This window comes from Lycium ferocissimum, chromosome 1, assembly GCF_029784015.1.
Source record: "Lycium ferocissimum isolate CSIRO_LF1 chromosome 1, AGI_CSIRO_Lferr_CH_V1, whole genome shotgun sequence".
In the NCBI taxonomy this organism is placed as follows: domain Eukaryota; kingdom Viridiplantae; phylum Streptophyta; class Magnoliopsida; order Solanales; family Solanaceae; genus Lycium; species Lycium ferocissimum.
In genome coordinates this window covers 68,217,188-68,232,338 of record NC_081342.1, presented here as the reverse complement: position 1 = coordinate 68,232,338, position 15,151 = coordinate 68,217,188, and the positions used below count along the sequence as shown (strand labels likewise).

At 36.0% G+C, this 15,151-nt stretch overlaps 1 protein-coding gene and 1 long non-coding RNA gene across 4 annotated transcripts; both read right to left on the bottom strand.

Annotated features, from left to right (window-relative positions):
• Positions 1-4,669: 4,669 nt before the first annotated feature.
• Positions 4,670-15,151, bottom strand: LOC132058468 (uncharacterized). Of its 3 annotated transcripts, XM_059450966.1 has the most exons (5): positions 15,090-15,151; positions 10,112-10,225; positions 8,466-8,603; positions 7,736-7,934; positions 4,670-4,864 (listed from the first exon to the last, which is right to left on the bottom strand). In XM_059450966.1, exons 1-5 carry the CDS (start codon positions 15,141-15,143, stop codon positions 4,821-4,823), a joined length of 549 nt encoding a protein of 182 aa, XP_059306949.1. In that variant the 5' UTR covers positions 15,144-15,151; the 3' UTR covers positions 4,670-4,820. The 3 variants fall into 3 exon arrangements, with proteins under 3 accessions (XP_059306949.1, XP_059306955.1, XP_059306944.1); XM_059450972.1 differs by lacking the exons at positions 8,466-8,603; positions 10,112-10,225; positions 15,090-15,151 and adding exons at positions 14,024-14,161; positions 14,955-15,027; XM_059450961.1 differs by lacking the exon at positions 15,090-15,151 and having other exon boundaries at positions 10,112-10,291.
• Positions 11,822-13,508, bottom strand: LOC132058492 (uncharacterized). Its single transcript, XR_009415321.1, has 2 exons — positions 13,378-13,508; positions 11,822-12,127 (listed from the first exon to the last, which is right to left on the bottom strand). It is a non-coding gene; the product is annotated as an uncharacterized LOC132058492 (long non-coding RNA).

The window sequence follows — 15,151 nt, the reverse complement described above, 5'->3', positions numbered from 1 at the left end:
GAAAGGTTTTTCCATTCTCAGCAAAAGAGGTCTCCTATGTGGATAAAATATCGGAAATATGGAGTTATGCGAACACTATGTGTTCGGGAAGCAGAAAAGAGTCAGCTTCAAATCTCCAGCAATTCATCAAACAAAAGGTACTTTAGATTACATTCATTCAGATCTTTGGGGTCCTTCTCGTACCCCGTCAAAAGGTGGTGCTGTATATGCTAACTTTCATTGATGATTATTCAAGGAAAGTTTGGGTTTATTTCCTGAAAAATAAAAGTGATATTTTCTTAACTTTCAAACAATGGACAATCTTGATTGAGAAGCAAACAGGAAGACAAGTCAAGCGGCTTAGAACAGATAATGGCTTGGAATTTTGTAATGATTAGTTCAATGAATTTTGCAAAAATAAAGGAACTGCTCGACATCGAACTATGAGGATGACCTGTCATCAAAATGATATTGCAAAAAGGATGAACAGAACTTTTTGGAAAGAGCTCATTGCTTGATTTCAAATGCTAGGTTGACAAACGCCTTTTGGGCGTAAGTATCTCTGACTTGTTATATTGTCAACCGTGCTCCTTCGCACCTTTGAACTTTAAGACTGTGAGGAAATGTGGTCGTGTACTCAATTATTCAAATTTAAAAAAATTTGGTTGTCCCACGTACATGCATGTGAATGAAGGAAAATTATAGCTAAGGGCTAAAAAGTGTATTTTCCTTGGATATGCATCTGGGGTGAAAGGATATACACTCTGGTATCCAGATCCCAAGTCACCAAAATTTATAATTAGCAGAGATGCAACCTTTGATGAATCCTATGTTACATCCCGCAAAAGAGTCTTCTAGTTCTTGTAATAAGAATAAAGAGCAAGGTATACATGAGCGGGGAGGTTGAGCTTGGCATTCCTTCGAGCCAAGCTCATCAACCTGTGGAAAAAATACGGTTGAAACTCCCGAAGTTGAGCCAAAAGTCAAGCTCCGTAAAATTGAACCGTATGAGTATTCCATAGCCACACACGGACTAATGAGACAAATTCAAAAACCAGGAAGGTATGGAGATCATGTTGCATTTGCTTTTCGGTTACACGCAGAAACCGAAAAAATTGGAGAACCATCAAAATATTTAGAAGCGTTTTAAATTGATTGACCAAGTGGCTAATTGCAACGAATGAAGAAGTTGAATCTCTCCACAAGAATGATACTTGGTCTCTTGTAAAGCCACCATCAGGAAAGAGAATTGTTGGTTGCAAATGGGTCTTCAAGGAAAAGGATGGCATTCCAGGGGTTGAAGATGCACGGTATAAGACACGATTAGTTGCAAAGGGCTATAGTCAGGTACAAGGAGTTGATTTTAATGATATTTTCTCACATGTTGTTAAACATAGCTCCATTCGTGTTTTGCTTTCCTTAGTTGCCATGTATGATTTGGAGTTAGAACAACTTGATATTAAGACAGCTTTCTTACATGGCGAACTTGAGGAACAAATATACATGCATCAACCTGAAGGTTTTGAGATTGAAGGAAAAGAAGATCATGTTTGCTTGTTGAAGAAATCCTTGTACAGATTAAAGTAATCTCCAAGACAATGGTATAAGAGGTTTGATTCCTTTATGTTGGGTCAGGGTTATTTGAGAAGCATGAATGATAGTTGTGTTTACTTCCGGAAGTTAAATGATGGTTCATTTGTTTACTTATTGTTATATGTTGACGACATGCTCATTGCTGCTAAGGATTTGACAGAAATTCACAATTTGAAAAGTCGGTAAAGTGAATTTGAAATGAAAGATTTGGAAGCAGCTAAGAAAATCCTTGGCATGGAGATCAAAAGAGATTGAGGAGGCAACAGGTTGTTCCTGACCCAGAAGAAGTACTTAGAGAAAGTCTTGGAGAGGTTTGGCATAAAAGATGCTAAACCAGTGAGTACTCCTCTTGCTTTCTTTTAAGTTATCGGTGCTCAATCACCGCAATGAGAGGAAGAAGAAAGGTATATGGCACAAGCACCATATTCTAGTGCGGTTGTTGATATATATGCAATGGTGTGTACACGTCTAGACATTTCACAAGCCATAAGTGTGGTAAGCCGGATATGGCTTGCCCGGTAAATCACATTGGCAAAGTGAAATGGATTCTCGGATACTTGTAAGGTACTTTAAACGCATGTTTAGAGTTTGGGAGAAATACTAACTCTTTGGTTGGTTTTGTAGACTCGGATTATGCAGTGATCTTGGATAAAAGAAGGTCACTAACGTGCTATGTATTTTGCATTGGTGGTTGCGCTATTAGTTGGAAAGCTATATTACAACATGCGCAAAGTAGTTTTATCTACTATCGAAGCAGAATATATGGCGGTGGATCGAGGTAATCAAAGAAGCCTTATGGTTGAAGGGTCTATTTGGTGAACTCGCTTATACCAAGGTGGTATTACCATTTTACGTGATAGTCAAAGTGTCACTTGACTAAAGATCAGATGTATCATGAGAGGACGAAGCATATAGATATCAAGTATCACTTCATTCGGGAAATTATTGCTGAAGGAAAGGTCTCTGTTCAGAAAGTCAACACCAGAGACAATCCTGCCGAGATGTTTACAAAGCCTTTTCCAGTTGGCAAAGTTAGGCTCTGCTTGAACTTGATGCCTTTTATGAAGGATGGCTTGGGCTTTAGCGGAGATAGTGTAGCAAAATTACTACATCACTCAAAATTAGGCCAAGGTGGAGATTTGTAATATAGTCTTCATTTTGATATAGGCATAAGCCTATTAGCAAGAATCCAAGTGGAAGATTGAACTTGGGCACCAAGTTTTAATATGTGTGGTGGATACATTTGTTCATAACATTACCCATGGCATCAAACTTGGAGACCAAGTACTTCTTGCTATAAATAGAAAAGCTTCCCATAGTTGAAGACACACCAAAAACAATTCGAAGAGCTTCTCTTTCTCTTTGTCTTCTTCTCTTCTTTTAGAGTATTATTGTAAGAGAGTTGTATTGGGAAACACTTGCGTGAACCCTTCTTTGGAGTGATCTTGTGAGGTTATTCTCTTGGGGTACTTTTTGGGTAATTAGAGTATTTACTCTAATTTTGTACTCTCTATTGTACTCTTGTTGATATAATGAAACTGCTCCTCTCCACCTGTGGACGTAGGTCACACTGACCGAATCACGTTAAATTTATGCCTCATTTATTTATTTTGCTTGCCGTTGTTATCAACTTACTATTGTCTTTGTTATTGTCATTATCATGTTACTTGGCTAAATTCCGCAATACCCGGGTTCCCGATCCTAACATGATCAAATAACAATAAGGAGAAAAAAAAAAAAAAGGGAGCAGAGACACAAATAAGTAAAGACAACAATGTCTTCATACTACCCAATTTTTGTTAAAGGTACACAATTGTAAGAGGAAAAAAAAAGCGGTCATTTGCTAATAGTGATACTAGTAGGCATAAATTCCTGCATTAACTATACGCTCTTTCAAACAATAATCTTGGTTTTTGGATGTTTGTAACCTTTGCCTCTGTATATATAAACGATGATGACGACAATAACAACACACCCAGTAAAATCACACAAAGTGAGGCCTGAGAAAGATAGAGTGTACGCAGACCTTACTCCTACCTTGGGAGATAGAGAGTTCCATAGCATTTAATGATAAGAGTTATATGCTTTATTTGCACCGGAAAATATATTTATTTTATTCGAAAGAAGATTTAAATGTCAGTCAATGGAGCCTGGAGTTATGTCGAAGGTGATGACGATTTGTTGTGTTTATCATCGGTTCTGTAAATTATTATGTTTACCTAATCATTTCTGTTTTTTGTTTTAATTATTATTTTCCACCCGGTGTCTGGCACTCGCATTGGAACATGACGACATTTTTGGTAGTTTGGCATCAAACTTCCTTACAGTAAATTCCAGACACCTTGATGTTAAATCAATATTACTACTATTGCGTTGGAATTTCACCAAGCCCCAACAGTGATGAACACTAGCCAAATCGGTACTAAAACAATCCGCTCATTCATAAAACCTTCTTTTCAACACCACATTATGAGCTTGGGCCCAAGCAGTAACAGTAAAATGAAAAGTTTCACATTAAATTATTTTGTACAACATTCTTTTTTGTGACAGACTTGAAAAAAAAGTGTGATGCATAAATTGAACAGTGTGAGTAGTAAACTAAGTTACAACAATAATAAAATACATAAAAAAAGAAAATTACAGAAGTATATTGAGAGGAACATAAAAGGAAAAGGAAGAAATATGTACCTACAGCATACTTATCTAGTCAAACAGTGACATGTCAAAATGAAACGAAAAGTGTATAAAGTTTGAAACAAAAGGATTTTTCCACCATCAATATGTCATGTTCCATAATGAGAAGTAAATGGCAACGCCATCCAACTTGGAAACCATCAAGAGCGAGAGCCCTCGCGATCGCGGAGGTAGCTGATGATGACTCTTACGTAGAACAGCAGTTGCGTGACCGAGCAGGATAAAATTAAACAAAATAGTGCACTACCATAGATAAAAGGGGAACAACACACCATGCTACAAAGGATTCCTCAACACCAAGTTACTCTGATAAAAGCTTCATCATCAAACATGCCAGAATCATAACATTAAACCACCTTTCTCGTTGTCTTAGTCTTAGTAACAACACAAATAATCCTACATTCTTAATAAAATAACTAGAAGAGTAGAAGATACATCACAACACTTTTTTCATGTCTTAATAATAACACAAGTAAATGACACTACATTTTCAATAATTACTACAAGAGTTAGACTGACGAGCTTAAAGAGATGACAAGCTTATTATGTAGCTTTCAGCCTTTCACATCAACACAGGAATCAGGAGGGCACTCATCACCTGCCAAAACAAAGTGTTAGTAATTATAACAGAGAAAAGCAAAGCAGGGCTAACCCCAAACAAATAAAGCATCAATTTTCTCATAAATTGTCTGTATACAAAACAATTTGGCAGTTCTAACCTGCACAATGCAAACCTTGCTCTCGAGAAACACAAATTGCAACGGTATGGGAGTTGAATATTTTAGGTATAGCGTTATTTGATGTTGAAAAACAACCCCATCTACTAAAGAGTTTGCCACAATAAGCTAATTATATCACTACAAGAAAACAGACTTTTGGTAACAACTTTTCGTGGCAACCCACAAAGTCGCCACAAAATCAAGGGTTTTTCGTAGCGATATATCTAGCTTCCTTGAGAAGTAAAGACTTAGTGGGGACCCGGAAAGTCGCCACCTATGATTTCAGACCAAGGCTAATTTTTTGTTCCCCCAAAAATGAAATACTTTTTAAAGTATTTGGCATGGAAAGTTTTTGTGGCAACCTGATAGAAGTCACCACAGATAGGCATTTGTGGCTGGCTACCTAGTACCTTCTTCTGGTCTTGTTTGCAACAAAGGTGGAAACTTTTCATAGTATTCTTTTGCATTTATTTCTTCCGTCAAAATTAAATAATGCTGTATTTCCTATGCAGTATTTGTTGCTGCAGTTAAGCTGGGAAATCTCAGTAGCATCCTTCTGCATTATTTTACTGCAGTAAAGCTGGAAAATATCTGTAATCTTCTTTCTGCAGTATATTTGAGAATAAACTCGGGCAGAAATGAACAGGATATTCCAATTACCAGGAAACCTACAGAAGTAAGAATGGGAAGAGGAAAAGGAAATCCTATGAGTTGGATTGCTCTCCATATGAAATGGATGGTGTGAGTTTGTTAAATGCTCGACAACCCACTACATTGGCGTCCCATGAACTATGTTCGTCAACCAAGTTTTTTCAGAGGTCGTAAGCATATTAATCTTACCAAATTCTCCACTTTGGTATAGTTTCAAGAATAACATGATGTAGTCAACCATTTTTGTTTCTAGTTCTTGACTCAACTGGACACTAGGGAATATGCATAATGAACTACAGTATCGAGAGCAAATAGAAGGTCATGAAGAGTGGTAGCCACAGATTCTACAAATACTAACATCTTAATGAAGTTCAATATTTAGCAAAAGATATGCAGTTGAATAATATCAAAGCACATCAGTAACTTGGATCACTAATGCAAGTAGCTCTTGCATTGAATCATACACTAATTTTGAAACTGTTAACCTCAGACTGGCTAGGTTGGAAAAAGAGAATTTGATTGAGCTCAAAATCATTTCTCGCTAAAAAGAAAAAAATGAGATGGGAACAGAAAAGCTACACATTCTGTTATTTCCGCTCTTCAAGGAATTGGTTTCTTTTCTTCAATATCAAGTCCTTGCCATCAGTAGAGACAACTAAAAGAGCCATCGTCAGTCAAAGACATGATGCTCAACTGCACCCAGAATTTGTATGCACACATGAATTTTCAAGAATCCCACATCTCCATAGCAAAAGCAGGCTATACATTTGATTTCAAAATTGTGGAAGAGATCAAAGACTTCAAAATGCCTTTTTGTGTTCCAATACCGACCCAAATAAATTAATCCACCAAGTCAGGTCAAACCAAGAGTATCAAGAGGGTGTTTGGATTGGCTTTTTTAAAAATAGCTTATAAGCGAAAAGCCATAAGTTGGAAATACCCCCACTTTTGGCTGTTAGCTTATCTTTTGTACTTTTTTGGCCAAAAAGTAAGTGCTTAAAGCACTTTTTATCTTTCTCAAAGAAATAGAAAAGAGCTTAAAAGCCAAAAGTACTTAAAATAAGCCAATCCAAACACCCTCCAAAAATAGTCCAAAACGTCAGTTGCTTGGGATTTGATAAAAGAAACTCTACAAGGATGATTTCACTTAAGTTACACTTTGATGAGCCAAAGATCATGAAGATGTTAATCATTTGCTGTTAAACTTGTCACCAGTAGGTCTTGATCAAGGAATGCCATATGGACTTCCTCGAATTGGAATGGATTGACAATTTTTAAAAACGTCAAGAGCATGCTCCTCAACTAACAGTTTAGGAGGAGAACGAGAAATGACACATAGGAAATGTCCCCTTTGACTCTCATGTGAACAATTTGAAAAGAAAGGAAACAAGGGCTCACAAAGGAACATTAAGAACTTCTCCACTTCTTTTTACACTTTTCACTAAACATGAACTATCTCTAATGATTTAGATAACTCAATGCTCTTTCTGAAAAGCTACCTTTTCTCGACACATTCTGCTATCCAAACACCTTGTATACGAGGCGCTCTTCTTTTTCATCATAAACCTTACTCAACCATAAAGGTAGGTATGCTCTTAAAAGTGAATGAGCCAAAATCCTTGTTGCTAAACAACTACAGATCTCAGAATTCATCTTTTTTTATTCCTCCTCTCATTTAACAATATGGAGACAGTGCATGATGTTGGTTGGGGCTAACAATAAAGTTTTGAGCTTAAAGCTTTTTGGTGAAACGGACACACAATAGCAGCAACATAATTTTTAAAACATTAGCAATAAATGTTGGCATATGGAATATAAAGGGTCCAATGGAGTGAAATTCATAGTGATACCACGAACCTCAGGATTGGGGCAGTTGTATTTTTGTGTATCATGCATAGGCATAAATCCATGACTTGTATGCTAGAAAAAACATATACCTCTTCCCCCCCAAAAAAAACACGCCAATGCAAGAAAAACCCCCCAAGGGACAAGGAAATCCCGAGAGGGCACAAACATGGGAAGTTTATACTAAGCATAGGCATGTGGCATGTATAAGCAATGTAAGTAACAAGGGGAGTTATGAAAATTAAAAAGTTTACCTTCATCACTGGATGTTTTCTTAAGCCTGCAAAATGAAATAATTCTCTTTCCACTAATTCCCCAGTACCCCAATGCTTGAAATGTCTTTACAGCGTTGGGAGCATCAGAATCCCTGGCTCGAAAGGTGTTGTAACACCAATATCCAGCAGCAAGTGATGTGTTCACAGTCACATTTTCGACAAATTCGAATATTTTATTCTAATAAAGAGAAGAAACCCAAATTACAAGGGCGAATATAATTTTTTTTCCTCTAATAACCAAAAGGATTAATAGCGCTTTTGGTCCCTCAATTATATGTAGATTCTACTTTCCGTCCTTGTAATAGTTGACTTAGCCCATTTAACCTCCAATTACTTGAAACATGCACTTTTGATCCGTTTGCTTATGAATATTCACATATTTTCAGGATTATTAACCCTTCTATGTTTAATTATCCATGTGCTATCCTGTTCAAAAAAATTATCCATGTGCTATGTAAACTTGTATTGTTCCTCCAAATTTCAGGGCATCATTTTTTATTTTTTCTTGGAAAATGGTAATGTACCATATTTCAGGGCATTATACTTCTAAATAGTTCAAATATAAATGGACCAAAAACACGCATTTTAATAATTGAAAGTTAAATGTGTGTCGTCATATATCACAAGGACCAAAACCAGAATTTACCAATAACTGAAGGACCAAAACTACCATTATCCCTAACCAAAAAGAACAAGTCAGTGCACTTACATTCTGTAAATTGTAAGCATCAATGGCTAGGCAGGATATCTCAACAAACTTTGGGCCGTGCTCTTTACCCCTCCGGTGTGGAATAATTGGAGCTCCAATACTCACACCCAATTCCACATCCAAAGTGATATCAAAACCCTAATTGCATAAACCAACAAGACAGATAAATCAAAAACAAACAAAAAAATACAACTATAAAAAGCATCATACTAATAATGTAGGTAGCTACCTTGCTCTCATCAATACCATAAGTTATACAACGTTTGGTGGGTTTTTTGTCTTTCCACGTAAAAAATAGCATTGCTAATACAATGTTTAATTCATGTTTCTCTTTTCCGCATAACTAATACAAGTATAAATCATGTAGAAACCTATGTATTATTTTATGCAGGCTAGAAGATAGAATAACTTATACATGAATAACTTATACATGAATAGCTAATACATGAATAACTAATACATGAACAACTAATACTTGTATTACAATGAAGCAGAATGACTTTCGGACCTATAGAGTAAGAAAGATGGGCTGGTGCTTGCAATGGTTGTACCAAGTGCAGTTAGTGTAGTTCACACCTGTGGATAGTTGATTTACAGAAGAAGTACACAAGTTTCATTGGTTGTACCTGAACCCCTTAAGTTTGGTTTCTTTATTTACACAATTACCCCATTTTCCCTTGTAATAGTTATTATAGACCCCATAAGCTAGCTGGGGCTTCTCCCTTATATTCTGCTATGTAACCCTTTTAGAACTTTATCAATTACCTATATCTAGTATAGCTTAGCTTAACTACTTTAGTTGTAGATTTTAGCTCAAAATCCATTCTGCAACATACTAATACCAGCATACACGCATAACTAATTCATGCATAAACTCTAACCAAAACTAAAAAACCCTTAATTGCCTAAACCAACAAGACGGACAAATCAAATACCAAAAAAAAAAAAAAAAAAGATGCAAAAAGCACCATACGAATAACGTAGGTAGCTACCTCGCTCTCATCGATAAAAATGTTTTTCTTTTCCGTATAACTAATACATATATAAATTATGAAGAAAAGAAGAGATATTTTCGAACTTTAATCTTTTGTTTTCGAATTTAAATAATGTAAAAATGGAATGTAAGTACGCAAGGGGGCGGATGTAGCCAAGTGGATCAAGGCAGTGGATTGTGAACCCACCATGCGCGGGTTCAATTCCCGTCGTTCGCCCATAATTCATAAATAATAAATATTACATAAATGAAAATGGAATTCCTTTCTTGTACGATACAAAATGAACTTCACTCAATTACATTACCCTTAGAGAAGACTTTTCCAGATTCCACTTTTTCCTTTTCTGGCTCCGATTTTGTGTAACCTCAATTATAAACATTTTGAATGTACTATTATATGCAGGACAGAAGATAGAATAACTTATACATGAACAAGTAATACCCATATTACTAATACCCGCATAACTAATACCCGCATAACTACATCATATATTACTAATATCTACGTAACTCTAACCAGCTACCAAATGACCCCCTAATAATTGCAAAAACCAACAAGATAAGCAGGTGTGGTCCCAAGTGGGAGTGCAGGGAAGAAGCGAGAGGTACGCAGACCTTACACCCACCTTGGGACCCTGGGCTGGAAACGTACCTCGCTCTCATCAATCTGTCTATTATACTCGTCCCGCATTTCTCGGGTCATCCTTTGGTTACCAGCATACATATCATCATCAGAATCATACTCTTCTGTTTCCACATTATTCTCCTTTGTATTTACACTAATTTCCTCTTCCAATTTTCGCTTCCCTTGACGACCAACCCCTGCCATCCTTTTAGTTGATTTCCCCCAATCTGCGAATTCAATTATTTAAGTGGCATCTGATGTTGGCCCATGTAATAAGACTGGGTGCAGCAGATACAAATAGTGGCCCAATTTAGCTGTGAAGATATATAGTAGGCGTTTCGCTATGAAAATCAAATATTTTTCTTTTTTTTTTTTTTTTTTTGGAATTTTAAAGTTGGAGCTGAAGAAGGAGTTCTATTTGCTTATAGTTTTTGCAAAGAATATTTAGTTATTTGAATGTAGTGAAAGTGAATAAAGTGACAACAAGGTTTAGGTAATTCTCAAATTTCAAATACAACTTCAAGTTGTATTTCTAATTTTCATGGTCAAACGCTGATTTCAAAATAAAGTGAAAAAAAATCCGGAAAAAAGCAAAAATTCTCATGGCCAGGCGGGTCCATAATAATTTCAATAATATACAATCCAGCATAAAATAATACATTCACATAGCCATATTTTTAATTCACGTCCAGATAGCCAACTTTTTTTTCTTTTCGAAATAGTGTTTATAAACACGATATACAACATTATACAGTCACTACAAATAATGTATAAATCTTGTATAAAAGTATATACAAGGGAGCTTTAGTGCACCGAGCTACTATGGCAGTAGGTTCTTTCTTCTTACAAGATTGGGTCTGTGTTGGATTTTGCTTAGGTTCCTCTTGATTTGATCTATTTGGAACGTGTTCTGGTTTTAAATTCCACTGTGAGGGCATTATGTTCTTGATAAGAAGAACTATGTATAAAATAAATGGTACAGTAAGGGTAATTATTGTCCTAAAATGATATGAGTGTAATATAAGTTAAAACAGAAGAAGTGCTACTTTTAGATTTGATGACCTTCCAAACAGTGATAATGTCATATAAAATAGGATAGAGAAAGTAAACAAATTATTGAGTGACTTGAAAATGGTATGAGTTCGTATTCCAACGTTCTTGAGATTCAAGGGACTTTTGGGGTTATATGGTTGACATGGAATAACCAAAGCTGCAGAATTTGTGGAAAATTGCATTGTTAAGCTCCAAAAGTTATGGAAAATGGTTCCAGCACATCTAGAAAAAAATCCTTTAAAGCTGATCAGGATTCTGAAACCCAAGATAAATTAGGAGAATATTTTTTAGCCTTTTTTTCCAAAATAGAGGGGTATTTTTGGCCCTTTTCCCCGAGAAAAATGTACCTACAGCAAATTTATCTAGTCAAATGGTGACATGTCAAAATGAAACGAAAAGTGAATTAAATTTGGAAGGAAAACGATAGTAGGATTTTTCAAACCATCAATATGTCATGTTCCATAATGAGAAGTAAATGGCAACGCCAACCAACTTGAAAACCATCAAGAGCTAGAGCCCTCACGATCGTGGAGGTATTAGCTGATGAGGACACTCGCAATCGTAGAGTTCAAGTAGCGGACACGTAGAACAGCAGTTGCGTGACCGAGCAGGATAAAATTAAACAAAATAGTGCACACCATAGATCAAAGTGAAACAACACACCGTGCTACAAAGTACAAAACATTCCTCAACACCAAGTTACTCTGATAAAAGCTTCATCATCAAACGTACCAGAATCAAAACATTAAACCACCTTTCTCCTTGTCTTGGTAATAACACAAATAATCCTACATTCTTAATAAAAGAACTAGGAGAGTAGAAGATACATCACAACACCTTTTTCATGTCTTCATAATAACACAAGTAAATGACACTACATTTTCAATAATTACTAGAAGAGTTAGACTGACGAGCTTAAAGACATGACAAGCTTATTATGTAGCTTTCAGCCTTTCACGTCAACATTGGAATCAGGAGGGCACTCATCACCTGCCAAAACAAAGTGTTATTAATTCTAACAGAGAAAAGCAAAGCAGGGCTGACCCAAAACAAATAAAGCATCAATTTTCTCTCATAAATTGTCTGTATACAAAACAATTTGGCAGTTCTAACCTGCACAATGCAAACCTTGCTCACGAGAAAGACAAATTGCAACGGTATGGGAGTTGAATGTTTTAGGTATAGCGTTATTTGATGTGAAACAAAACCCCCATCTACTAAAGAGTTTGCCAAAGTAAGCTAATTATCACTACAAGAAAACAGACTTTTGGTAACGACTTTTCGTGGCAACCCACAAAGTCGCCACATGTATCAAGAGCAATTGCTCTCAAGAAAGACAAGTTGCAACGGCAAGGGAGTTGAATGTTTTAGGTACAACATTATCTGATGTGGAACAAAAACCCCGTCTGCTAAAGAGTTTGCCAAAGTAACCTAATTAGAAAGCATGGGATATGTCCCCTTTGACTCTCATTTGAACAATTTGAAAAGAAAGGAAACAAGGGCTCACAAAGGGACACTAGGAACTTCTCCACTTCTTTTTACACTTTTCGATAAACATGAACTTTTTCTAATGATTTAGATACCTCGATGCTCTTTCTGAAAAGCTACATTTTATCCCACAAATTCTGCTTTCTAAACACCTTGTATACGAGGCCCTCCTTTTTCATCATAAACCTTACACAACCATAAAGGCAGGGATGCTCTTAAAAGTGAATTAGGCAAAATCCTTGTTGCTAAATAACTACAGATCTCAGAATTCATCTTTTTTTAATTCCTTCTCTTATTTAACAGTATGGAAAGAGTGTATGATGTTGGTTGGGGCTAACAGTAAAGTTTTGAGCTTAAAACTTTTTGGTGAAATTGGGACACAATCGTAGCAACATAATTTTTAAAACATTAGCAATAAATGTTGGCATATGGAATATAAAGGGTCCAATGGAGTGAAATGGGTAGTGATACCACGGACCTCGGGATTGGGGAAATTGTATTTGTTTTGTATCATGCATAGGCATAAATCCATGACCTGTATGCTAGAAAAACCATATATACCCCCCTTCGCACCAACAAGAAAAAACAAAAAAAAAAAAAAAAAAAACGCCAACGCGAGAAAAAACCCACAAGGGACAAGGTAACCCTGAAAGGGCACAAACATTGGAAGTTTATATATTACTAAGCATAGGCATGTGGCATGTATAAGCAATGTAAGTAACAAGGAGAGTTATGAATATTAAAAAGTTTACCTTCATCACTGGATGCTTTCTTAAGCCTGCAAAATGCAATAATTCTCTTTCCACTAATTCCCCAGAACCCCAACGCTTGAAAGGTCTTTACAGCGTTGGGAGCATCAGAATCCCTGGCTCGAAAGGTGCTGATGTGTTCACAGTCATATTTTCGACAAATTCGTATCTTTTATTCTAATAAAGAGAAGAAACCCAAACTACAAGGGCAAAATAACATTTTTTTTCTCTAATAACCAAAAGGATTAATAGCGCTTTTGGTCCCTCAATTATATGTAGATTCTAATTTTCGTCCTTGTAATATTTGACTAAGCACATTTAACCTCCAATTACCTGAAATATGCACTTTTGATCCATATGCTTATGAATATTCACATATTTTCAGGATTATTAATCCTTCTGTTGTTTAACTATCCATGTGCTATGTAAAACTTGTATTGTTCCTCCATATTTCAGGGCATTATACTTCTGAAAATAGTTCAAATATAACACATTTCCTTCCTAAAAGGACCAAAAACACGCATTTTATTAATTGAAAGTTAAATGTGTCGAGTCATATATCACAAGGATCAAAATTGAAATTTACCAATAACTGAAGGACCAAAAATGCTATTATCCCTAACCAACAAGAACAAGTCCGTGCACTTACATTCTGTAAATTGTAAGCGTCAATGGATAAGCAGGAAATCTCATTAAACCTTGGGTCGTTCTCGTCACCTCCTCGTTGTGGAAATATTGGAGCTCCAATATTTACACCCAAATCCAAATCCAAAGTGATATCAAAACCCTAATTGCATAAACCAACAAGACGGACACACACACACACACACACACACACAAAAAAAAAAAAAAAAAAAAAAAAAAACACACACACACACAAGTAGAAAAAGCAACAACTGTAATCCCACTAGTAGGGTCTGAGGAGGATAGAGTGTACGTAGACCTTACCCCTACCTTGAGAGGTAAATAATCTTTTTATGCTAGACCCTCGGCTCAAGGAAAAGCATATAAAAGCAGTACGGCATGAAAATGTTTAAAAATATACAGTGCGTCCAACATAAAATATTACGCCACGTAGCCATACTTTCAGTTTATACAATATTATACATCATTATACCTGGTGTAACGCAATAGATCTAATGTAATAACCTTGTATAAAAGTGTATAATATATACTTATATAGTGTATAAAAGGTGTTTATACACAACTAATGGTTAAATTGGGTAACATGCTCAAATATAGGCTATATGGCGTAAATCTTTTCTCCCAGTAGACATAGAGCTTAATTTTCGCATAAAATAATACTCCTACTATAGTACAAGTACAAGAAACAACAAATGTAATACTCCCTCCGTTTTAATTTATGTGAACCTATTTTCTTACTAATCCATGCCAAAAAGAATGACCTCTTTGAAACAATTTACATTTATACAATGAGTTATAGCCACACAAAATATATGAAATTCATTTAACGTCAGGAGTCTAAAAGTCTTCTCTACTTTCTTAAACTCTATGCCCAATCAAATGAATTGAAACTACGAGAATAATACTACGACTACTAGAAAAAGCATGATACGTACCTCGCTCTCATCAACCTGTCTAGTATACTCGTTGTGCATTTCTGGGGTCATCCTACGATTGCCAGCATACATCTCATGATCATATTCATCAGAATCGTAGCCTTCTACGACGTCGTTGTCCTTTGTATCTGCTACCTTACCCATTTCCTCTTCCAATTTTTGCTTCCCTTGACGAGCAACCTCTCCCATTTTAATAA